Here is a 25,052-nt window from a genome sequence, read left to right as displayed (position 1 = left end):
CCCTAGCCTGGCATTCTCCTTCCTTCCCACACTGTGTCTACCTCAGCAGCCTTGAACTATTCTGGAGTTTCTACCTCCTCCCTTGGCCAACTGAATTGAAGGTTTGTTTCATGTTACTTACCTGAGGCACAAAAATTGTTGGTCATATTTCTGCTTGTAATATTCTCCTTCTACACAAATTGTAACATCTGAGGGCTATAATGATGCTTTTGGCCAAGAGAAGGGACTTTAGGAATTCTATTAAAAAGATTTATTTTACTATGCTTTCTGCTTATAAAGATTTTGCATTCCTACATTGGGAGAAGAAGCATAAAATAAGTAATGACAATATTGAGGAATAGAAGAAATAAGAATAGTAGAAAGCTATGAGATTGAACCACTTGATTAGAAAAACCATAGTTTAGGGGAGTGAAGAGAGGGGAGAGGGGAGCCTGGAGAGCTGAGGTATGACACTAAAGGAAACAAGAAAACCCATAGATAGTTTTAAAAAAAAAAAAGATCATCTCCCAAATAATGTTGCTTGTTATTATTTTTTTTTGATTCAAAATGAAAATGAGCAGCTAAAAGCACTAAAACCAAAATAATGGAATCAAAAAGCCAGGGGGTGAGGGTGGTTAGAGGGAAAATGTCAGCTCAATGTGTAGTGGGGCTTACAGAAAAACCCATAAAAGTTTAACTACTAATTAGAAAGACCTACATAACTTAGTCTCCACTCAAACCTGTGGGAAATGAGGTTGTCTCAAATAGGTGGCAATTAAAATTTTAAAGCATCCCACATCATCTCAAGTTCTATATATGGATCTACTGAAATAGATGTGGCAATATGTCTGAGTTTGATAGCTCAATGCACACCTACTCCTTGACATTTTTGATGACACAACTTCTTAATGAGTAAAGATAAATGTTAAACTAAGAAATTAGATGTCAAAGCTCTCAGGCTTCCAGGGGAAATACGGCAATGTCATTTTGTTGGCTGTTTTTTCCCCAAACACAAGCAACCATTTTCAAACATTCTTTAAGTGAGCACTGTCTTCCTGGGCCTTAGCTTCACACAACACAGTATTGTGGACAATTTGTGGAACAGTAGCTAAAATAACGGACCTGAAGTTGGGAAGTCATTGTCAGGGGGAGGTGAAACCAAGATGGTGGAATGAAGGCAGGAAATTATTGTCATTTAGTCCTTTTTTTTTCAGTCACGTCCAATTATTGTTACATATCTAAGTTAATGTCTTAGTGGCTGTTAATGTCTAAGGCCTTATTTGAACTTTGGCTTCCTGACTCTATGGATAACACATCATTGACTGTGTCATCTAGTTTAAATACCTCCTCTGATACTTGGTTGCAAATGGGGATAATAACACCAAGGTTGAAGTAAAAATTAAATGAGATAATATTTGTAAAAAGCACAGTGCCTGGCACATAGTAGGCACTATTTGAATGCTTATTCCCTTCCTTTAATCACTCTTTTAGGTCCAGAACATGAACAACTTGAAAATTTAAATAACCAGATTTTTTTAACAATACTGTCTATTGATAATATACAAAAATATGTACTTGAGGCACTGTAGGATCCCAAAAGTGCCTTATGAATCATCAAAGAGATTAAATTATGATCAGTATAATTTCATGTCATGTGATTTACTGTATTGTAATATTATTGTATTGTATTGTAATACTTGGGATATTGATAATCTGGTGATTTTCACTAAACCAGAAATCCATGTAACCCAAATACCTTATTTTTTAATCATAACAGCAAAAAGTGATTTATTGTAAATTATTTAAGCCTCAGTACTATTAATGCAACCTTCATCTTTTCTGTCTCATTATACTGACAGCCTTTGCCCCACCTCTCCTAATTTACATCATCACTTTCACTGTATGATCTCTTCATACTGCAGTTCTGAAAAAGCTGATCTGTTCTTTCTGAGAATAACAAAGTCATAGGATTTCAGAGTTGGAAGAAACCTCAAAGGTCCTTCAGTTCAACCTATATATGAAAAATGTAGCAGGTGGGATAATACATAGAGACTGGAAGCTATAAATCAGAGAATTTGAATCCTGCCTAAGGCATTTACTTATTGTATGATCCTAGGCAAGTCATTTATCTACTTTTCTCTGACTCAGTTTCCTCATCAGTAAAACTGGAGATAATAATAGCAAATACCTCTTAGGGATATTGTGAGAATAACATGATTTATGTAAAGTATCTTACAAACCTTTTTACAAACACACATAGTCAAGCAAAATAAAATTCCTCACTGACAATGTCATTCGTGTGTGTGTGTGTGTGTGTGTGTGTGTGTGTGTGTGTGATGACTCATTCTGACCCAAAGTCTATCAGTCTTTATGTCAGAAGATAGGATCTTTCATAATTAATTCTTGAGAATTATAGATGCTCATTGCATTGATCAGTGTTCTTGTCTTTGCTATGTTGTTATTTCTGGACAAATTGTTCTCTGCGTTCTACTCATTTCATTCATCATTGGTTTATAAAAGTCTTCAAAATTGTTTTATAATGTTGATGTTATTTTATAAATTGTTCTCTTGGTTCTACTTGCTTCATTCTGTGCCAGTCCCTACAAGTCTTTCCATGTCTCTGAAATCATCCATTTCCCCATTTTTTTTAATAATGGAATAGGATTCCATTTTATTCATATACCACAAATTTATGCAGCTACTTTTTCTCCCAGGATCACAGCATTTTAAAAAAGTACTTTACTTAATCCCAATTACAAGTAAAAACAATTTGTAACAATTGTTTTATTTTTTAAATTTTGGTTCTAAATTCTCTCCCTTCCTCCTTGGGAAGATAAGCAATCTGATATAGATTATACATGGACAATTATGTTTTACATATTTTCACATTAGTCATTTTGTGCTTGAAAACTTGAACCAAAAGAGAAAGAGGGAGACAGAGACAGAAAGAGAAAGAGGAGACAGAGAGAAATAATATATTTTGATCTCATTAAGACTATCAGATTTTCCTGTAGAGACATAGTATTTTGCATCATGAGTGTTTTGGGATTGCCTTGGAACATTGTAATACTGAAAATAAGTAGATCATTCACAGCTGATTATCACACAATATAATTTTTCTTTGTATAATGTTTTCACTTCATTTTGCATCAGTTCATGTAAGTCTTTCCAGGTTTTTCTAAAATCATTCTGCTTGTGATTTCTTTATAGCACAACGGCATTCCATCATAATCATATAGCACTTGTTCAACCATTCCCCAGCTGACAGAAATCCCTTCAATTTCAATTCTTAGCCACTATAAAAATATTGTACTACTATAAATATTTTGACATATGAGGACCTTTTCTTCTTTCTTTGATCTTTTTTTGTATATAGGTCTAGCAGAAGTAAACCTGTGGCACTTGGTCATACACTGTTTAATAACATTTGTATATAATTCCCAGTTGCTTTATAGAATGCTGATATCCATTTCAAGGTCCACCAAGAGATTTATTATAGCCCACCCCTCAAACATTTGTCATTTTCTTTTTTTGTCATCTTTCCCAATCTTATGGTGTGAGGTAGCATCTCAGGATTAAGTTAATTTGTATTTTTCTAATTGGGAGTAGTCATTTTTTCATGTGGCTAGAAATAGACAGGAATCAGAGTTAGAGTTATGATTGGGTCAGAGTCAAGAGGTATTTTAGGACTAGGGTTATGGTTATTTAGGGTTAGGGTTAAAGTTTTTTCTCTTAATAACTATCTGTTCATATCCTTAGATTATTTATCTATTGTGGTGAGTCTGTACTTTCCAGAAGCAGTGGACTTTATTCTCATTAAGAAAGAATTATGGACCTAGACTCAGAAAGTACCAACCAAGTCTGAATCCCACTTCAGACACTAACTAGTGTAACCAATCTCTCAGCCTTAGTTTCCTAGTCTGTAATACTTATGTCCCAGAGTTGTAAGGATTGAGTATAATAATGTATATTAAGCACTTTGCAAACCTTATATGCTATCCAATCATCATCCTGGTATAATCTGACAAATTATATCATTAGAACCAAAGTTTATAGGGTTCAGAGCTAAAATGGAAGACAGGCAGCACAATGGGTAGGGCACTAGACCTGAAATCAAAAAAACCTGAGTTCAGATTTGACCTCAGATACTTACTAGTTATGTGACCCTGGGCAAGTCGACCGCTATTTGCCTCACTTTCCTCATGTATAAAAAATACATAATAACATAATAATAGCAATTACCTCCCAGAGTTGTCATGAGGATAAAATTAAATAATATTTGTAAAGCATTTTGCAAACATTAAAGCACTATGTTAATGCTAGCTATTAATTTATTATTATTTACTTCCTTAAACATCCTCTCTCTTTTTTTAAGGCCAAATCTCCCAATCTTGGTCCATTCTAAAATTGCAGGGGTCCTACCTGATCCCTGTCAGATTAGCATAAGATCTTTTACCTATGGTTTATTTGTTTGGTTTTTTTTTTCCTCTGAGACAATTAGGGTAAAGTGACTTGCCCAGGGTCACACAGCTAGTTAAGTGTCTGAGACCAGATTTGAACTCAGGTCCTCCTGACTTCAGGGTTGGTGCTCTATCCACTGCATCACCTAGCTGCCCTATTTTTTACCTGTTTTGACTTCTTTCTTACCCAACTTATCAAATGCTGAATTTAGTATGGATACCTGATCAATAGAGCCCAATGCAGCTCAAGAGATCTGCCAGCCTGTCACCCTAATAATAGGGTCACAGTGTGGGCTACCATCCCCCTCCCTCCTACTTTCTCTCTCTCCCCTCTTCCCTCGCCCTCTCTTCCTCCGCTCCCCCCTCTCTCAACCCAGAGACATGAAAGTGACTTTCTTAATGTCACATAGGCAATTAATTATCGAATGAAGGATTCAAACACCAGATCTGGTTCTGAATCTAGAAGTCTTTCCATTCTACCAACTTGCCTAGCCATTTGCCTTGTGACTCAGGGATAAGAAGTCACCTAGCTTCCCCCTGCCTTTTTTTTTTTCCTTAAGAACTCAGGTAATAATTATGTCTCTGATTTTTTAGTGAACCATGAGCTCTACCAAGTCTTTTATCCCTGCCAGTTGCCGGGTCTTTCTAAAAATCAACACTGCTTCAGGTGCCAGGGAGGTTTTTCAACCCTTTAGCACCTGGCTAGTGTGGTCAAGAGGGTCAGTGAGGTCAGGTACCTCCCAAGTCATCAGGATCCTGGGAGCCATTCATTACACCTGGCATTCAGGAAGAAGGACAGGTCCTTACAGGCCAGCTGTTAAATGGAGCACGTGGTGTGGGAGCTGGGATAATGGGCTGCTCTGTGCACACTAATTAGTCATTTCAGAGGAAACTAGAAGCCAAAAGTTGATTGGCAAATACCACAATAGCAGGTTTGAGCAATCTAAATCGAACTCACAGCCAATACCTCCTCCTGTCATTGTTTACTTCCCCATTTTAGAAACTGCCTTCCCCGTCCCCTTCTGTAGTCCACTGTTTCTCTTGCTCATTCTTTTTAGGTGAGGAGATACTTTGGAGAGTGGGATAAGAAGTTAAATTTGTGGGCAGAAGAAACTGCTGCTGCAGACTTTATTCTCACCAAGAAAGAAATGGTTGCTACAGCAGAAATGATGGGAACCTTTTAGGGAAGTAATTGTTCCATCTTAGCATTCACAATAGAAAAGGAAAAGAAAGCCAGAAATAGTCTGAACCGCACCCTAGATTTTTGGAGAGCATATTTCAAAGGGTTCAGAAAAAGGATAAGTAAGATTCCCATGGACAAAAATTCTACTTCTCAAAAGAGAGAGGAAGTTCTACACATAGAAATCATTGTAAGGAAGCTCAGAGCTGATCATAGATACATATTATGTGAGAAAGGAAGGAAGAAAGAAAGAAAGAATTCCAGTAAGGAAAAAAAAAAAGAATTGTTTAAAGAGACTGATGTGGTTACACAGGCAACTTTTTCACCAACTTAGGTTTGAAAAAATATATAGTTTCCTCATTTGTAAAAAGGGGATAATAACCAGACCCACTCCCAAGTTGTTGTAAAGATGAAAGGAGATAATTGTAAAACACTTAGCCCAATGCCTGGCATATAAAAAGTGCCATAGAAATATCAGCTATTATTATTATTGGAGCAACTAGATGGCACAGCGGATAGAGCACTGGATTCCCTAGGAGTTAGGAAGACCTCAGTTCAAATTCAGATTTAGATGCTTACTAGTTTTGTGACCCTACGCATATCACTTAAGCCCTATTTGCCTTAGTTCCTCATCTGTAAAATGGGGACTTTTTGGAGATTGAAGATTGGCAAAGTACTCGAAAATTTTGCCCCCAAAATCCAAACAAATCATAGATTCTATCTATGTAATCATGAAGAGTAAGACTGGACTGAAAGACTGAACAACATTACTATTATAACTACTATTACCACCACCATCTCCCACTTACTACTATTATAATTACTACCACTACCATCACTACTACTACTATTATCACCACTACTACTATAACCTATTGCTATTCCTACTACTACCAATACCAGTACCACCACCACTACTACTACTACTACTACAATTATTACTGCTACTACCACCACTACCACTACTATTACTAGTACTAGAACTACTATAATAAAGTGAAATAAAGACAGTTAAATTGGTTCTATAAGATTCATATCAAAAGCCCTGAAATCTTGAGTAAGTTGCAGTTGTTAATGAATGCTAAACAACAAATAGTGTTAGATTTTTTTTAAGCTATGTCAGAGACAAGAGAAGGACCAAAAAAGAGCGGGGACTGTTGGTTATGATGAAAGAAATTATGATAGCATAGGAGAAGAAGAATTCAAAGATACTCAAGTCTTATTTAATTTATGTTTCCTCTGACAACAATAATAAGCTTTTGACTGGAAAGGATGGAAGCAAAAAGAATGACTATTAAGCAGTTAAAACCCAAGGTAAGAAAATAGAAAATAAAATAGCATCTAGTTGTTCTTGGTGAGTTCATGTTATCAGGACCAAAAGAACTACATCCTAAGGATGGAAAAAACTGGTGTTACTGTTGAGTCGATCACCATCAATGATCATTGATAAATTATGGATAGTGGGAGAGGTGATATGGATAGAGAGATGAGACAGGGCCAGAAAAGGGCAAATATCCTGATTTTCAAAATAGAGAAGAGAACAAAGTATACAAACCATAAACCAGTAAATTCTTTGCTTCAGTTACTAGTAAAATTTTAGACTGTATCATTAAAAGAATGGTTTAATAAATATCTAGAAAAGGAAGTAATGATCACAGTAATGTTGTAATGAAATAATGATTACAGCTAGAATGACTGCATCAAAAACAGATTTTGCCAGCCTAACTTATTTTCTTTTTTTGAGTGGGCTATTAGGCTTGTAGGTCAGGTCAATATTATATCTTTAATTTGCCTATATAGTTCACTAGCATCAGACAAATTTAACAAAATAGCTTTTCTGCTCATAGCATGGGAAAGATGGCATCATGAAGACTAGATAAAAGTACCGTGTGATAGTCTTGGAATTGGTTTGAATGACTTGATGCAAAAATCAGTCATAAATGGTATCACAGAAGGAACTCTGGTGGAGGAACCAGAATTTGTCCTTAGCCCTCAACTTTTAGACATTTTTATCAGAGAATAAAGGAATGGGTATCATGTTTCTCAAGTTAGCTGAGAAAAGCTGAAATAGCTAACATATTCGATGATAGAGACACAATGTGAAAATATCTTTATAACCAGTCTAAGACGATTTTTAAAAAATTTTTATTAAGGCACTTAGAAAAATCATAATCATTTCTCCTCCTCCCCCACTGAACTTTCCCTTGCAATGGAGAAAAAAAAATTAAGCAAAACTGGCCTTCCACATGACCCTGTTTGACAACATATGCAACACTTCCTATTTGCAATTCCTCACTTTGCTCTTGAAAGGAAGAAAGAATGTTTCATTTATTTGTTCTGAGGGACCAAGATTGATGATGTCAATTAAGCTAAATACCTTTTATTTCTTTAGGCACTTTCATTTCTTTAGGCACTGAGCAGATTATTCTCCTATTCTTTGTTTTTTTCTGCATCAGTTCATAAAGCCTTCCCATGTTTCTCTGAATCATTCATATACATTGTTTCTTAAAGTTCAATATATTTATTCCATTTCACTCAGAGATGTTGTGAGGCTCAAATGAAATAATGGATACAAAGTACTCTGCAAAATTTAAAATACTATATATGTTGTTATTCAGTTGTTTTAGCCTTGTCCAACTTTTCATGACCTGTTTTGGGATTTTCTTGGCAAAGAAACTAGAGTGATTTGCCATTTTCTTCCCCACAGATGAAGAAACTGAGGCAGAGAGAAATTAAATGACTTCCTCGGGATCACAGAGCCAAGAAGTAGCTGAGGCCAGATCTGAATTCAGGTATTCTGACTCCAGACCTGGCTCTCTATCCAATGAACCATCTAGCTGCCCAAAGTACCATATAAATTTCAGTTATGAGTATTATTATTATCCTATAGTCAGTCATCAGAACTTCAATCTATTGCTAATTTCTTCATTCCCTGAGCTTTCTACTATGTTCCTCGTATCAGTAGATACTTAAGCAATGTATATAGAGCAATATAAGGTTTTATTAATAAATGTTTTGGGAGGATGGTACTCCTTCCCCAAAAAATGTTTACATACCCACTTTTAAGTTTTATTTGTATTGTTAAATTTAAAAAACAATAAATCAAGCCCTCATTTGAAGTGATTGTCACTTTCTGAGATTTAAATGGTCACAATGAAAATTTAGTAATCAGCTTTTATAAGCTGGTTAGAGCTGGCTCCAGCATATCCTATACGGCATTTTGCCCAATCATTTTACCAATTGATGGCAACCTATTGTATTTCCATTTTTTTTTACTAACATAAAACTGCTTTAAGATTTTTATATCTCTGGCATCTGTCTTTAAGCCTTTTGGAATATATACCAAATAGAGGCAGGCATAGTGGCAGAAGGATCTATTGGGTCTGGAGTCAGGAAGACGTGAGTTTCAAATCTGATCTCAGATATTTCCTAGCTATATAGGAAAGTCACCTAATCTCTGAGTTAATTTCTTCAACTGTAAAATGGGAATAATAATGATGATGATAATAATAATAATAATAGCATCTACCTCACAATATTGTCACGAGGATCAAATGATAGACTTGTAAAAAGCTAGATAGTATAGTGAGCACATAGTACATGCCATAACAACAGTTTAGAGAATTTTCTTGCATAATTCCAAATAATTTTCCACAATGTCTGGACCAGTTCATAGCTACAACAGGCATTAGTATGTATAACTTAACATGGCTCCTTCCACACCTTCTTATTTTATTCTATAAGATGAAATTTAACATGAATAAATATAGTCTTACATTTGAGATAAAAAAAACTGGAAAAAATTCCAGGTTTTATAGTACCACAAGGGTAATATGAGTCAACAATGTGATATTTCAGCCCCCTCAAAAAAGGTAAAAAGGTAATCACTCTGTATTAAGAAATTTAGTTTTCAAGATCTGGGAAGTGATCAGCAGTAGCCCAGCTGTACTGTGCCTAATCAGGCCACATCAGGTATCTTGTTCAACTTGGGGCACAATATTTTAGAAAGGACTTTGACAAGCTGGAGATCAGCCAGAGGCTACCTAGATGATCATGCCTTATGAGGACTGATTGAAAGAACTGGGGATATTTGTCCTGGAGAAAAGAAGATTTATGGAAATATGATCATTGACTAAGAATTTTAAGGGTTGTCATATGAGTAAAGCAACTAAAAACCTGAGATGCTTATTGGTGGCCACGCATACATAATAAAGCAGGAATGTGGGACAGGAAGAAAATAATGAATTTTTCTCTTAGTTTAGGCTTTGTACTTTCTCAGATTTATTTGTAAGGCAAAACCCAAAGGGCTTGGGAGGCCTGAAGAAAATCATGGCATTCCAGAACCAAAAAGCCCTTTGTGGTGTATTAGAAAGCAGCCCTGAAATTAATTTGAGGGGGCTACATATTGGCAATTTGATCACACTGACCCTCCCCCTCTGCATTATTTCTTTCTGTCTACTCTCTTTACTGATGGTATGTATATTTGTGGGAGAGTATGACATAGATTTATGAAAGAAAATTCTATTGCTACTTTTGAATTTATGCAATTTCATTAAAATAATTGTATATTGTTGTTCATTCTTCATTTTTTGAAGAGAATCAATTATACCATTAGCGTGATATCTTGACTTGTGAGTGAATTGAATTAAAGTGAGGGAGATCTCCAAAAAGTCATCAGCATCACTCACTGCTCCAGAGTCATCAAAGTTCAGTGGCAGGACAAAAGTCTTAGTGCAGACTAGTGAACTACTTGGAGTGTATTTAAATGTGTGGAGGACCTTACATCTGGAATGTGGTTATCCTGGGGACTTCAAGTGTGAGACGGGAAAGCCTCAAGTATTTCATGGAATTATATATGTCATAGACCTTAGGTTGCAACAAGGCAGATTTAGGCTTGACGTATGGGAAAATTTCCTAATAGGCCTATCTAAAAGAGGAATGAGATACCTTGGAATTTTTAGGTTCTCCCCACTGAAAATTTTAAAGCAAAGTCTGGATAATTACTTGTTGGGTAGCTTGTAAAGAGAGTTTTTATATTCTTTTTCTGGCACAGGGAAGGCTAGATAGCCCCTTTCCAACTGTAAAATTTTTCATGCAAGTTAATGAATGTTGTTGTTGTTCAGTCATTTCAGTCATGTCTAACTCTTCATGACCCAACTTGGGGTTTTCTTGGCAAAGATATTGGAGAAGCTTGCCATTTACTTCTCCAATTCATTTTACAGATGAAGAAATTAAGGCAAACAGAATTAACCAACTTGCTCAGGATCACACAGATAGTCAATGTAGGGGATCAGATTAGAACTCAGGAAGTTGAGTCTTGCTGATTTCAGGCCAGCCACCTAGCTGCATAATAATGAACACATGAATTCAATTCTAAATGCTAAAAACACTTTGAAATTATTTTTTTTTTAATTTATGCCTTTTGTCTTTATATCACAGTCATTTTATCTCCTCTCTTCAAAATGAAGCCTCCCTCATGTGATTGACTTCTTGTGTGGTCCTAATCAACATTGTTTCCCTCTGCCTCAGCACATCCATCTTTTTAAAGGAGATTCATGAAATCAATCCTATTAATATCTCAAAATACACATGAGAACAATGTGGTGATTCAAGGCAATTCCAAAAGACTTGGGATGGAAAATGCCATTCACATCCAGAGTATTTTCACTTTTTATTTCTTTTTTTTCTTTCTCATGATTTTTTCCCTTGTGGTCTGATTTTTCTTGCACAACTTAACAAAGATAGAAATATGTTTAAAAGAATTGCACATATTTAACCTAGAACAGATTACTTACTATCTTAGGGTATGGAAGGTAAGGGAAGGAAGAAGAAAAATTTGAAACTTACAAGTCTTACAAAAACGAATGTTAAAAACAATTTTCATATGTATTTGAAAAATACAATACCATTGGAAATTTTTTAAAAATACACAAGAGAAATTATTTTAAAAACCAACTGCCTGCTGTGTATTTTCTATTGGATTGCCATCTTCAACTCAATATGTCCAAAATGAAATTATTCATATTCTCCCCATATCAGTCCTCCCTACTAACATTTCCATTTCTGTTTACACTATTATTTTCCAAATCACTAGACTTGAAATCTCAGATTCATCTTTGACTTCCATTTTCCTCCCCCATTTCCAACACCCAGTTCCTAAATCTTGTTATTCCTAATTCCATAATATCTACCACATCTGCTCCATCTCTTTTACTTCTACTGCAACTATCCTAATTAAACCTCTTAGCACTTCTCACCTAGACTATTCCAATATTATAATCTCCTCTTGACTACATTTCTTATTCCTAGCCTTTTTCTTTCACACTGTCCATATAATCTCCTAAATAAAACATTCTGATTACATCATTCTTCTCAAAACTATGACCACTAGTATCCAGTGGCCTCTATAATCTGATTCCAATCCCCCTTTTAGCTTTATCTCATACTATTTCACCTCATAGAATTTATATTCTGGCCAAACTTGTATGCTTACCATATTATCTGCTTGATCTATTCTACCTTGGGAGAGAAAAATTTCTCACTTTTTAAATTTCTCATAAAATTTTTGTTTGGATTTTTCCTCTGTCATGATTTCTCTCTTGCTTGAATCAGAGCTGTGTACATATCTTATTCTGCCTCACACTGTTTAAGTTCCTTAAGGATCTATATCTTTTTCTGTTTTTATATTCCTAGCACCTAGCTCAGTACATTTCACATAGTAGGCACTAAATATATTTTGTTTTTGAGTGGAATAAGGTTGGAAAATACTTCAGAAGGTCAATAGCAACCTCCTAATACAGGCAAAAGCACAATTGATGATCTCTAGCCCCCAGGAAAAGAGATTCCCTAAACTTTTCTTGGCAGTTGATGCTGCTATTGCACAAGCCACCTACAATAAAGCACTTTGCAACTATGCTGTACTCCAAAAACACTAAATAATGAGAATAATAACAACAGAGGGCCTGCCTGAACCCATACAGTGTGTCATCCCCATCCTAAACTGACAGAGGCCTGTTTGGAGAGTTGGTATCCTGATGCACTGGGGAAAATGCTAGTTGAGGAATAAACAGGAGAAATAGCTATAGTAATATATCTAGCAGCTAGTCCTATCTAACTGGCAATGTCTCCAAGACTTGTGTTTTTGGGAATTCAGAGACAAGACAGGAAATTTTAAGGTCATTTTGAATCTATCACCCCCACCCTCCTTTATTGTTGTTACATGCCTTTTGGAAAGAGCCATGAGAATTCCTACATTGGACAGGCTGTTCTTTCCAGTCTCTTCTTGCATTTCAATGATGCTAGGTACACACCTAGTGCTATGTAAGCTGTCTAGACACTTACAGAGGTTATTAAATGCTCTCTATTGAGATCTCAAACATCCATGCAATTTAGACTTCTAGAGAGCATAGCCAATTCACTTTATCTGTTATCATTAATATTTATTATTCAGCTCTCTATAATCTGGTACTAGCCCAGATTTTTAAATTTATCTCATATTAATCCTCTTCAAGCACTATTCATTTCCCTGATTCCTACAGAAACGCTTCTCTTGATCTTATTAGACTTGGTGCTCAGATAGATACTTCTCCCACACTGAGATAATATGTATAAAGTGCTTGACACAGTGTCTGGCACATAGTAGGTGTTTAATCAATGATCGTCCCCTTCCTTCTCATAGAAACCCTGTGCTCTCACGTTTCTATACCTTTACTCATAGTGTTACCTTAATATCTTTTTATTTCTTTTTTTTAACTTTTTATTGACAGAACCCATGCCAGGGTAATTTTTTACCCTCCCTCCCTCTACCCCCTCCCCCAGATGGCAAGCAGTCCTTTCCATGTTAAATAGGTTACAGTATATCCTAGATACAATATATGTTTGCAGAACCGAACAGTTCTCTTGTTGCACAGGGAGAATTGGATTCAGAAGGTATAAATAACCCGAGAAGAAAAACAGAAATGCAAGCAGTTTATATTCATTTCCCAGTGTTCTTTCTTTGGGTGTAGCTGCTTCTGTCCATCCTTGATCAATTGAAACTGAATTAGCTCTCTTTATCGAAGAGATCCACTTCTATCAAACAGTATCATTGTTGAGGTGTATAATGATCTCCTGGTTCTGCTCATTTCACTCAGCATCAGTTCATGTAAGTCTCGCCACTCCTCTCTGTATTCATCCTGCTGGTCATTTCTTACAGAACAATAATATTCCATAATATTCATATACCACAATTTACTCAACCATTCTCCAATTGATGGGCATCCATTCATTTTCCACCTTCTAGCCACTACAAACAGGGCTGCCGCAAACATTTTGGCACATACAGGTCCCTTTCCCTTCTTTAGTATCTCTTTGGGGTATAAGCCCAGTAGAAACACTGCTGGATCAAAGGGTATGCACAGTTTGATAATTTTTTGAGCATAGTTCCAAATTGCTCTCCAGAATGGCTGGATGTGTTCACAATTCCACCAACAATGTGATCAGTGATCTTTTTATTTCTTTGCCTGTTAAATTGTTGTTGTTTGCCCTTCGTTCTTGAAAGGACCATGACATCAAGAAGGGGATGTCATGACTTACCAGTGAATTAAATTTCAGTGAGAGAATTAGTGCAAGGTCACCTGCCTCATCTTTTCCAGAACTATCGGGGTCCAGTGGCCAGATCTAGATCAGGATCTCCGGCCAAGCCTGTTAAGTTACTTAGCTTAAATGCTGTCTCTTTTCCAAAATCTTTCCTGATTCCCCTTGATTGGTTGGGTTCATCCTCCTGGGAACTTAATTTGTTCTCAGCCTCTCCAATGTACTTCCAGTATCATGTAATATTATGTATTATCTCTATTTATGTTGGTGGCTTATTCTTAATTAGTATCATACATTTAAAGCTAGAAGTTACATTAAATGATGTCTAGACTAACTCACTTATTTTATAGTTAAGGAAATAGAAGTTCAGGGAAGTTAAAAACCTTGAAAATTCATACAAGTAGAAAGACATTATATGTCATATGTCAAATAATAGTGCACAACACATATTTTACATTTGGAAGAATTACAATTTAAGTGGAGAGAAGTACATGAGCATCCAGCTTTCATATTTAGCTCAGTATTATGGATGACTAACCCCCTGATTTTACAATTAAGGAAATAGAGGTCCAAGAAAGTTAAATATCCTTGAAAGTTGATACAAATAGTAAGGCATTTGGTACCATGTGTCAAATAATAGTGTAAAACACATATTTTGCATTTTCAAGAATTACAATCTTGATGTACATGAGCATCCAAGCTTTCATATTTAACTCAATAATACGGATGACTAACCCTCTGATTTTACAGTTAAGGAAACAGAGGTATAAGGAAGTTAAATATTCTTGAAAGTTGATACAAATCATAAGGCATTAGGTATCATGTGTCAAATAATAGTGTAAAATACATGTTTTGCATTTTCAAGAATTTAGGTCTTGGTGAAGAGAAGTAATGAGCATCCAAGCTTTTATATTTAGCTCAGTAATATGGATGACTAACCCCCTGATTTTCCAATTAAGGAAACAGAGGTCCAAGGAAATTAAATATCCTTGAAAGTTGATACAAATAGTAAGACATTAAGTATAGTGTGTCAAATATTAGTGTAAAACACATATTTTGCATTTTCAAGAATTACAGTCTCATGAAGAGAAGATAAATCTGTGCCAAAGTATACCTGAGTCCAGAGACAGAACTAACATTTATCACATAAGGAGCAAAGCTAGTTAAATGTAATCAACCCCTCCTTCATCTCCCCACATCATCGCCTCCTTAATACGTCTTCACCAGTACCACAATTTGATTTTATTACATTTCTCTAGTGCAGCCTAAGTTTGTTACTTTGATTGCTGTTCCTTTCCTTCTATTTCCCCAGTCGATAGCATCTCGGTCCACTGTGGACATGTGTAAGCTAAGGTCAAGTCCATCCTCCCACCCTCTATAACTCTATGTTAGAAGCTTTCACCAATCTTTCTAAGTCTGAGAGTTTCATGGCCTGAAAAACAGAATGATGTTGTGAATAGGACATTGTTCTTAGAATCAAGAAGATATAGTTCAAATCCTGTTTTTGATACCTGCTAGCTATATGTGGTCTTTGGACCTCAGTTTTCTCAATTATGAAATAGAGATCATAAAATATGTATCTCACAGAGTTGTCATGATGTACATAAAGTACTCTGTAAATTTTAAAGTACTATGGAAATGTCAGTGATTATTCTGTAAATGTGGACATAGACAATGAAGTATGAGAAAGCACTTCTGTGAGATAAGAAGAATCTCCCTGCCTGCACAGCTCCCTTCAGGTTTCCAAAGCTCATAAAATCAGGGAGCTTAGAGATCATCTAGTGGAAGGGTCTTTAATATTTTCTGTGTCCTGGACCCCTTTGGGAGAGTGAGGAAATCCAGTGCTTGGCACACTGCCTTGCACATAATTAGTGTTTCATAAATGCTTGTCAACTGACAACATACATTCTCAAAATAATATTTGTTGCCTACTTTCATAGTTGAAGAAATAACAAATTTCAGTTAAAATTTAGTGAAAATAAAATGTAATATTTTTCCCATCTAAATCCCCTGAAATCTATACATGGACCACATGGTCCTTTTCTGCACTAACCCCAGGTTAAGAATCTGTGGTCTAATCTAAGCTCTTGATTTTGCTTGCTGATAAGGAAATTGAAGCTCAGTTGAGAAAAGTGCCTTATTCAAAATTACAAAGATACATTTCACCTTATTCAAAATTACATAGATTTGGCAGGGAGAACCCACTATTCTTTCCTCTGGACCTTATGGGTGGTCAGGCATTTTGTGCTTTCTTCCACTTTCTCAGATGTCATGTAGATGGCTGCCAATCATCTGTGTATAGACACAAAAAGGGCCAGCCTTGTTCAATCTACATCCACCCCACCATTTACCTCCTTTGTAAGTGTCATGTTCCTCATTCACAGTTAGAAGGGATCTCAGAAGCTTTCTACTCCAGCCCATACCTTGGGTAAGAATTCCTTCTAGTGTCTACATATACCTGAAAAGCATTCTTTCTGCCTTTGCATGAAGAACCCTTAATGGGGAAGGGGGGGTCCAAATATATCTTATCATCCCATTCCACTTTTGGATAACTCTGGTTATGAGGTAGTTTTTTCCTTAAGTCAATCCTAAATTCACACCTTCTTCCTCCTTCAAGCAAAAATCTACCATTAGGGACTATTTCCATTATGTAGCCACAGATCAGGACATTTTTACAAACACCTTTTCTGAAGCCAAACACATGCCTTCTTAAGACATCTACAGGCAGACAGTTTCTCATCAGCTAAATGGCAGACAGTTTCTCATCTGGCTAAAAGCTGGCAGAAAGCTTCTTCTGTTCACCCCTACTCCCACCCACCCCAGAGCACAAATGGGTTTATGGTTTCAAGGTGTGAATTGGTTCCACTAAGCAGCATAATTAAGACCAAGGTCAGCATTAATTTTCACAATCTAATTAAGCTAGCCTGGCACCTAAACAACAGACAACTAACTACCTTTCTCCTCTCACCTTTTCCCAGATTATTTTATATCCATGGCAAATTACTTTATTAGGTTAAGTCATAGAACTTAGAGACTCAGCTTTGGTACAACCCTCCAGTTGGAAGCTGTTTCAAGATCTCTCTCTCTCTTTCTATAATAGTGGGTTCAAAGCTTGGACTAATAAAATTTAAAAGAACAGATTTTAGCAAATCCCTTTACAAAGTTTCTCTTACTGTTTTTTTGTTAAAAAGTCAGGGTAGCTGGTAGTTTGATTTGGTAGATTTGGAAAAATGGTAGAATGGCCATATCCAAAAATAGTTATTAAAGGCACAATGTCAACATAGAAAGAAGTCTTTGGTGAGAGTGCTCCTGGATCTGAGTTTGGTCATGAGTTGTCTAACATTTTCATTGATGACTTACTTTCCTAAGAGGGAGAGGAGAGTGTGAGTGAATGAACCCTATTCTCATCAGAATTGGCTCAAATAGGAAATAACATATACTCAATAGGGGTATAGAAATCTATCTTACCTATAGAAAAATAGTAGGGGAAGGGGATAGGGGAAGAAGGGAAGGGTGATAAAAGAGAGGACATATTGGGGGAGGGAGTAGCAAAACACTTGAGGAAGGACAGTTGAAAGAAGAAAATGAATAAATGGGGGAAATACAATTAGCAACAGTAATTGTAAAAATAATTTTGAAGCAAGTTTCTCTGATGGAATAGTATTGTTCTTTGGGAAATAATGAGCAGGATGCTCTCAGGAAAAAAAAAAAAACCTGGAAAGTTCTCCATGAACAAAGTGAAATATACTGTATGCAAAGTAATAGCAACATTCTGGGATGAAAATAACTGTTATTTTTTTAGTAATACAATTATCTATGCCTACTCTGAAAGACTTATGAAAAATCCTATCCATACCCAGAGAAAGAACTGATTGAGTCTGAATACAGATTGAAGCATTCTCTATTTTTCTCACTATCTCTTTCTTTTTAACTTAATTTTTCTTGAAGGTTTTTATATTCATTACGGTGAGAGATAAATGTTTTCTCTCACAACTTGACTTCTATGGAAATGTTTTGCATAACTTCACAAGTGGTTTCTTAATTGTGGGTGGGGATAAGGAAGAGAACATAAAACTCAAAAATCTTTAAAATTAATGTAAAAAAATTTGTCTTAAATATAACCAGGGAAAATACTAAATAAATAAATAGAATAACAATTTAAAAATTCATTTTTATTATTAAATCTTTTTATTTACAAAACATATGTTTGGGTAATTTTTTTAACATTGACCCTTGCAAAACCTACTGTTCCAAATTTTCTCCTCCTTCCCCACCCCCCACTCCCTCCTCTAGATGGCAGGTTGTCCAATACATGTTAAATGTGTTAAATTATATGTTACAACATATATATATGTATATGTATATACATATATATGTGTGTATTTGTACAATTATCTTTCTGGATTAAAAAATCGGATCTAGAAAGAAAAAAAACCCTGAAAAGGAAAACAAAAATGGAGGCAAACACTAACAGAAAGAGTGAAAATGCTATGTTGTGGTCCACACTCAGTTACCATAGTCCTCTCTCTGGGTGTAGATGGCCCTCTTTATTACTGGACAATTGGAACTAATTTGAATCAACTCATTGTTGAAGAGAGCCATGTCAATCAGAATTGAGCATCATATAGTTTTGTTGTTACCATGTATAATGATCTCCTGGTTCTGCTCACTTCATTTAGCATCAGTTCATGTAAATCTCTCCAGGCCTTTCTGAAATCATCCTGCTGGTCATTTATTACAAAACAACAATATTCCATAACATTCATATACCATAATTTATTCAGCCATTCTCCCACTGATGGGCATCCACTCAGTTTCCAGTTTCTGGCCACTACAAACAGGGCTGCCATAAACATTTTTGCACATACAGGTCCCTTTTCCTCCTTTAAGATCTCTTTGGGATATAAGCCCAGTAATAACACTGCAGGGTCAAAGTGTATGCACAGTTTGATAACTTTTTGAGCATAGTTCCAAATTGCTCTCTAGAATGGTTGGATTTCTTCACAGTTCCACCAACAATGTATCAGTGTCCCAGTTATCCCGCATCCCCTCCAACATTCATCATTATCTTTTCCTGTCATCTTAGCCAATCTAAGAGGTATGTAGTGGTACCTCAGAGTTGTCTTAATTTGCAAAAAATTCATTTTTTAAAAATGTTGAGTCTCAAACTTTTTCCTTCCCTTTCTCACCTCTTCCCTACCTAAGATGATAAGCAATTTGATATAGGCTATATATGTCCAATCATGTAAAACATTTCTATGTTCATAATGTGAAAGAAGATATAGCCCAAAAGAAAAAAAACTGAAAATATTTATATTTATCAAGTTAATTTGATAATTATACTTAACATACTTGATATACATTTATATATAGATATACTTATATATATTTGATAATCCACTTAATTTATAGGAGTGAGGTATATGAATTGAACTATCAAAGACTTGCTTTTATATTTCAGAAATAATTTCCAGAGTGTGTTAGGTCATGTATTTTCTTCTAAGGAGTTTTTATCACTCTCTGATGTTCTATCTTAACTCAAGATCTGGTGTTTGTCATTCTTTCCTGACTCCCTCCAACTCCAAATCTGTTGGGGCCTTTAAGAACTTCATCCTGCAATTTCTCAGCTTTTGTATTTGTTGGCTGAGATATGCTCTCTTGTTGTCTTCAGGCACCTTTAGGGAGTTTCCCAAGAATATTGATGAGGGATCTGTGAACCCAACTGTATCAGCTGCATGAGCCTCTCGGCCCCTAACAAATGAGTTTGTCTCTTGTCTGTTATTCCTGCAGAAGGATCAGAAGGACCAAGGTTGGCAACCATACTTACATTTCCTAAGTAAGCCGCATAGCCAGGCTGAACAACAGATCCGTCCGGGCTATTCAGCCAAGAGGTACTTCCTCAGCCTCTTTAAAAATTGGACTCCGGGCACTTTGTACAAGCTCCAGTGTTCAGGTCAGTGATGAGATTGGTGAATGAGAGCAGAGTGTAGGTAAATCTAACTTAAATGTCCCAGTATTGTTGGGACTCAGTCTTTTTTGTCCCATTTGGGGTTTTCTTGGCAAAGATACTAGAGTGATTTGTCATTTTCTTCTCCAGATTATTTTTACAGGTGATGAAAATAAGGCATCCAAGATTAAGTGATTTGCCCAGGATCACACAGTCAGTCTGAGGTCAAATTTGAACTAGGAAGATGAGACTTCCTGACTCCTGCCCCTAATATCCCACTGAAGCATAAATGGAATTGGAGGACTTAGATTCAAATCTCAGCTCTTCCACTTAAATGTGGAATATCATTGAACTCCTCTAGATTTCAACTTTCTCACTAGAAAATGATCAAGTCGCCTTAGCTGATTTCTATAGTTCTTTCCATATCTAATTCTATATATCCCAGAAGGCTTAAGTAACAAAATTACTACTCCTGCCTAAAGTATGGTGTCAATTTTGTTTTAATTCAGAGGTTCCCAACCAGCAGAGCAAAATCTACCACATCCCCCAATAAATCTTTGGGTCCATTGTCCACCATTCAGTCCCACCATACCACTAGGCTGTATATTGCCCATTATTTCTCCCAATCCACTAGGAGGACACTTCCTTATCAGCAGCCTCTCCCCTTGTGCTGAGGTCATCTCAAAGCTTCAAGTAAATAAGAAGTGGCTTTTCTCCACCCAACTCCCCCCACAAGAAAATGATGAAGATCCTTGCTAATACAGGTTGATAATTCCCTAGTAAAAATGGCTCCAAAGTGAAATAGAAACCCTGAAAGAAGCCTCACTCTCATTGTGGTAAATGAATGTATGAATGAATAAATACATGAAAAGATTATTGGAAGGGAGCGGATATAGGTTGTTTGCTATAAGTATAGAAGGGCTTTATCCTTTCCTTCCTTTGGTACAAATTGTTGACAAGCAGTCAAGGTCATATTTTACCAACTTATCTCATCATTAACCATACAATTTCCTTCTAGTGCTCAAAAATCACCTGGAGAATAATTTTTCTCTCACCTTGTAAGTTTTTAAGCAAAAAGAGGACGACTGACTTCTCAAGAAGTGGTAACTAGAAGTAAAGGGGTGCAACCATGCGGTGGGTTAAATTTAAGTTCCAGGCCTTGGGTTCTTGGTAGTTGGATCTATTTAACCTTCATATCTTTTAATATTCACAAATAATGTTAATATGTGCTTTTCTAAGTTGATTTGCTATCCTGCAGGTGTTTTTATTTGAGAGTGAGACCACAGGTCTAGAATCTCCTGTAGAAGAAAAAGATAGTTTCAGTTTGCTAAAGCAACCTCTTTTCCCATAGGCCTTCACTGTCTTTATAGTTTACCAGGATCCTAGGGATGTTGTGTCCATATTTTTTTTCCTTTTTTAAAATAATAATGTTTTATTTTCAAAATATATACAAAGATAGTCATTTAGCCTTGCAAAACCTTGTGTTTCAAATTTTTCTCCCTCTTCCTCCTTACCCCCATTTCCCCTAGATAGCAAGTAATCCAATATATGTTAAACATGTGCAATTCTAAACATCTTTCCATATTTATCATGTTGTACAAGAAAAATTAGATCAAAAAGGGGGGAGGGGAATGAGGGAAAAAAAAAACAAGCAAACAATAACAAAAAAGGTGGAAATACTATGTTGTAATCCACATTCACTCCCATAGTGCTCTCTCTGGGTGCAGATGGCTCTTTCCATCACAAGACCATCGGAATTGGCCTGAATCCCTCATTGTTGAAAAGAACCAAATTCACCACAATTGATTATCACATAATCTTGTTCTTGGTTCTACTCGCTTCACTTAGTATCAGTTCATGTAAGTCTCTCCAGTCCTTTCTGAAATCATCCTGATGACCATTTCTTATAGAACAATAATATTCCATTACATTCATAAAACATAACTTATTCAGCCATCCCCCAGTTGATGGGCATCCACTCAGTTTCCAATTCCTTGCCACTACAAAAAAGGCTGCTACAAACATTTTTGTACATGGGAGTTCTTTTCCCTCTTTATGCTCTCTTTGGGTTATAGACCTAGTAGAAAGACTGCTGGATCAAAGGGCATGTTCAATTTACTAGCCTTCTGGGTACAGTTCCAAATTGCTCCCCAGAATGATTGGATTAGTTCACAATTCCACCAGTCCCAGTTTTCTCACATCTCCTCCAACATTTATCATTATCTTTTCATGTCATCTTAGCCAAACTGAGAGATGTGTAGTGGTATCTCAAAGTTGTCTTAATTTATACTTCTCTAATCAATAGTGATTTAGAGCATTTTTTTCATATGACTAGAAATGGTTTTAATTTCATCTGAAAATTGTCTGTTCATATTCTTTGTGAGTTCTAGATTTTTCACAAACTAAGGAACTGCTCAGACTGATCAGGAATCCTCTGGTCATCCCTCCTACCCACTCTACCATGTTTGAATGGTTACCCAGCCAGATAACTGATTTGCTCCATTATTTCAGGGTATATCAGGGACCCTAGGTTGTTCCAGGATAACCATCTTTACTTGCCAAATCACATCAGAAGGCAACAGGATCTCTCAGCTGTACCATCAAAATACCATCTCCTGCCTGTTTACCCTTCAGTCTCTCCTTTCTGGATTCAGAAAAAACAACTGGCTGATGAAGGTTTGTGGTGAACTTGGGGTTAGTTTTTTCAAAAACATTTGGGCCCTTCATTCCTTCTAATGGTATTTCCCAAAAATAATGCCTAAGGACCTGGGACCTGAGTTTACTCATTTGTGAAACTAACAACCTCTGATGTTCTTGTCAGTTCTAACAATCTATAACTTTTCCACTTATGGTATGGCAGAATGGTGTATTGAATGTGTCAGAAATTACTATTGGGAAGTGTCTTTGATGGAAAAAATAAATCAAGGGTGAAACATAAAAGCTATCTATACGAAGGAGGAAGAAATTATAAGGGAAGGTATAATAGTATCTCTGGAGGCAAAGAATGAAAGCGTCTAGAGTATCATAAAGATAAAAATAAGCATAGTTGTGGGAAATTTTGGAAGGGAGAGTCTTAAGTATAAAATTGGAAAAGAGCATTTAATTTGCTCAATCCATAAACTTTTAAGAGAAAAAGCTCACTACCATGTTCTCATTAAGATTTTCTGAGATGTCAAAGCAGGGATGAATGGAGGGGACATTGTCAAAGGGGTGATGGAGATTAGTTCCTACTGGTCACCATGAGTTGCCCATGGTCTACCACAAAACTGGGAATTTTTAAGTGGAGAAAATCAAACTAGATAAGAAACTGTGGTTTCTGCAATTAATAGTGCCTATTTATAGAGATGCTGGCCTATATCGTTTCACAAAGAAAGCCTAGAATCATAGGTTTAGAAAAAATCTTCGAAACAAAACAGATCAATTGTTTAGGTAATATCTGGAGAACCCAATTCTGGGTGCTCCATTTTAGGAAGGCCTGTAAGATGAAGTACAGGAGGGTGATTGAAATGATGAGGAGACACTACACAAATGAAGATTATTTTAAAAGAACTGGGAATGTTTAATCTGGAGAATAGAAGACATGGTAGCCATCTTCAAGTACTGCTGAGAAAAAAGATTAGAATTGTCTAGCTTACTCGTGAAAACAAACAAAAAAATAATGGAGGAAATTGCAAAGAGGCAGATTAGAGAGCACTGTAGAAAAATCTTCCTAACTATTCTTTGTTATTCAGTCTTTTCAGTTATATACAACTCTTCATGACCCCATGTGGAGTTTTCTTGGCAAAGATACTAAAATGGGTTGTCATTTCCTTCTGCAGCTCATTTGACAGATGAGGAAACTGAGGCAGACAGGGTGATGTGTCTTGCTTAGTGTCACACAGCTAACAAATGTCCTAAATTAGAATAGGCTGCTTTGAAAGGTAAAGAATTTTTTTTTAGTGGAGGTCATCAAGTAGAGGCTTGTTAGGAATTTCATAGAGGGAATTTTGGGACCAGGATGGGTTGAGCTAGATAATCCTCAGAATCCCATCCAGTCCTGTGGCGGGAAAAATGTTCTTCTTTTCACAGGACACACTTTTAAGTTTAATTGGCATTATGAAGATTTTCTCCATCACTTTCTAAGCCTAGAAAAATCAACAAAATAATATATTAAGCCCTGACTTGTAACGTTTGCTTGATTTCTGAAGTGTAAATACTCACACTGAAAATTTAACTTTTAGTTCTCAAAAACTAGTCCTTCAACTGGTTCCCAAATACCAATAGTCCTTCCATTTCTGAGATTCTATGATCTCAAATCAGTGGAGTCAACCTCAAATAGAATTAGGACTATCCATACAAGAGGATCTCTGCTGGTCATATATTGTCTTAGTTTTAAAATATAGAGCTATTTGTGTTTTATCATATTTTTATTTATCTTATTAAGTATTTCCCAATTATATCTTAATCTAGTAGGGGGTTGGGGGTGTCTGCCTAGCCATAGGCCACATATTTGACACCTCTGATCTGGTACATAACTTAATTTCTACTGACCAGCTAGCTCCTTGGAACTCTGTCTTGAATTTCTGAGAATCCAGTGAGGAATTCATTTGTAAAAATTGCAGTAGAAATTTCATGTATATGTATGTCTATACATATTCTCTCTCTCTTTTTATATATATTTAGCACATAAAAATCCTACCATTTAAATTAGAACACAATTGATGTGGTTACTAATTGACCTTATCTTTTCATTAACAGGAAAAGTCTTTTGTTCTTTCATTCTTAACTTTTCTTTACCTTCTGCCTTCTGCTATAACAATCTCACTGGCTATTTCTATAGATTAACAGAGTATCCCAGTGGTCCATTGCCATTCTTTAAGGAAGAAACACACAATAAACTATCCCCTCATATTAAGCCTAAACACAGAGGAGT

The 25,052-nt window shown here is 36.0% G+C and overlaps 1 protein-coding gene across 1 annotated transcript in view; it reads left to right on the top strand.

Moving 5' to 3' along the window:
• KIAA2012 (KIAA2012 ortholog) overlaps nt 1-25,052 on the top strand; it is a 160,144-nt gene that overhangs the window by 15,486 nt on the left and 119,606 nt on the right. The window contains 2 exon segments of the mRNA XM_051990518.1: nt 19,984-20,146; nt 22,652-22,816. Of these exon segments, the coding sequence (XP_051846478.1) occupies nt 19,984-20,146; nt 22,652-22,816 (328 nt within the window).

Source organism: Antechinus flavipes, chromosome 3 (genome assembly GCF_016432865.1).
Source record: "Antechinus flavipes isolate AdamAnt ecotype Samford, QLD, Australia chromosome 3, AdamAnt_v2, whole genome shotgun sequence".
Classification (NCBI taxonomy): Eukaryota; Metazoa; Chordata; class Mammalia; order Dasyuromorphia; family Dasyuridae; genus Antechinus; species Antechinus flavipes.
The sequence above is the reverse complement of the archived record's forward strand: the minus strand, read 5'-3'. Positions and strand labels throughout refer to the sequence as shown.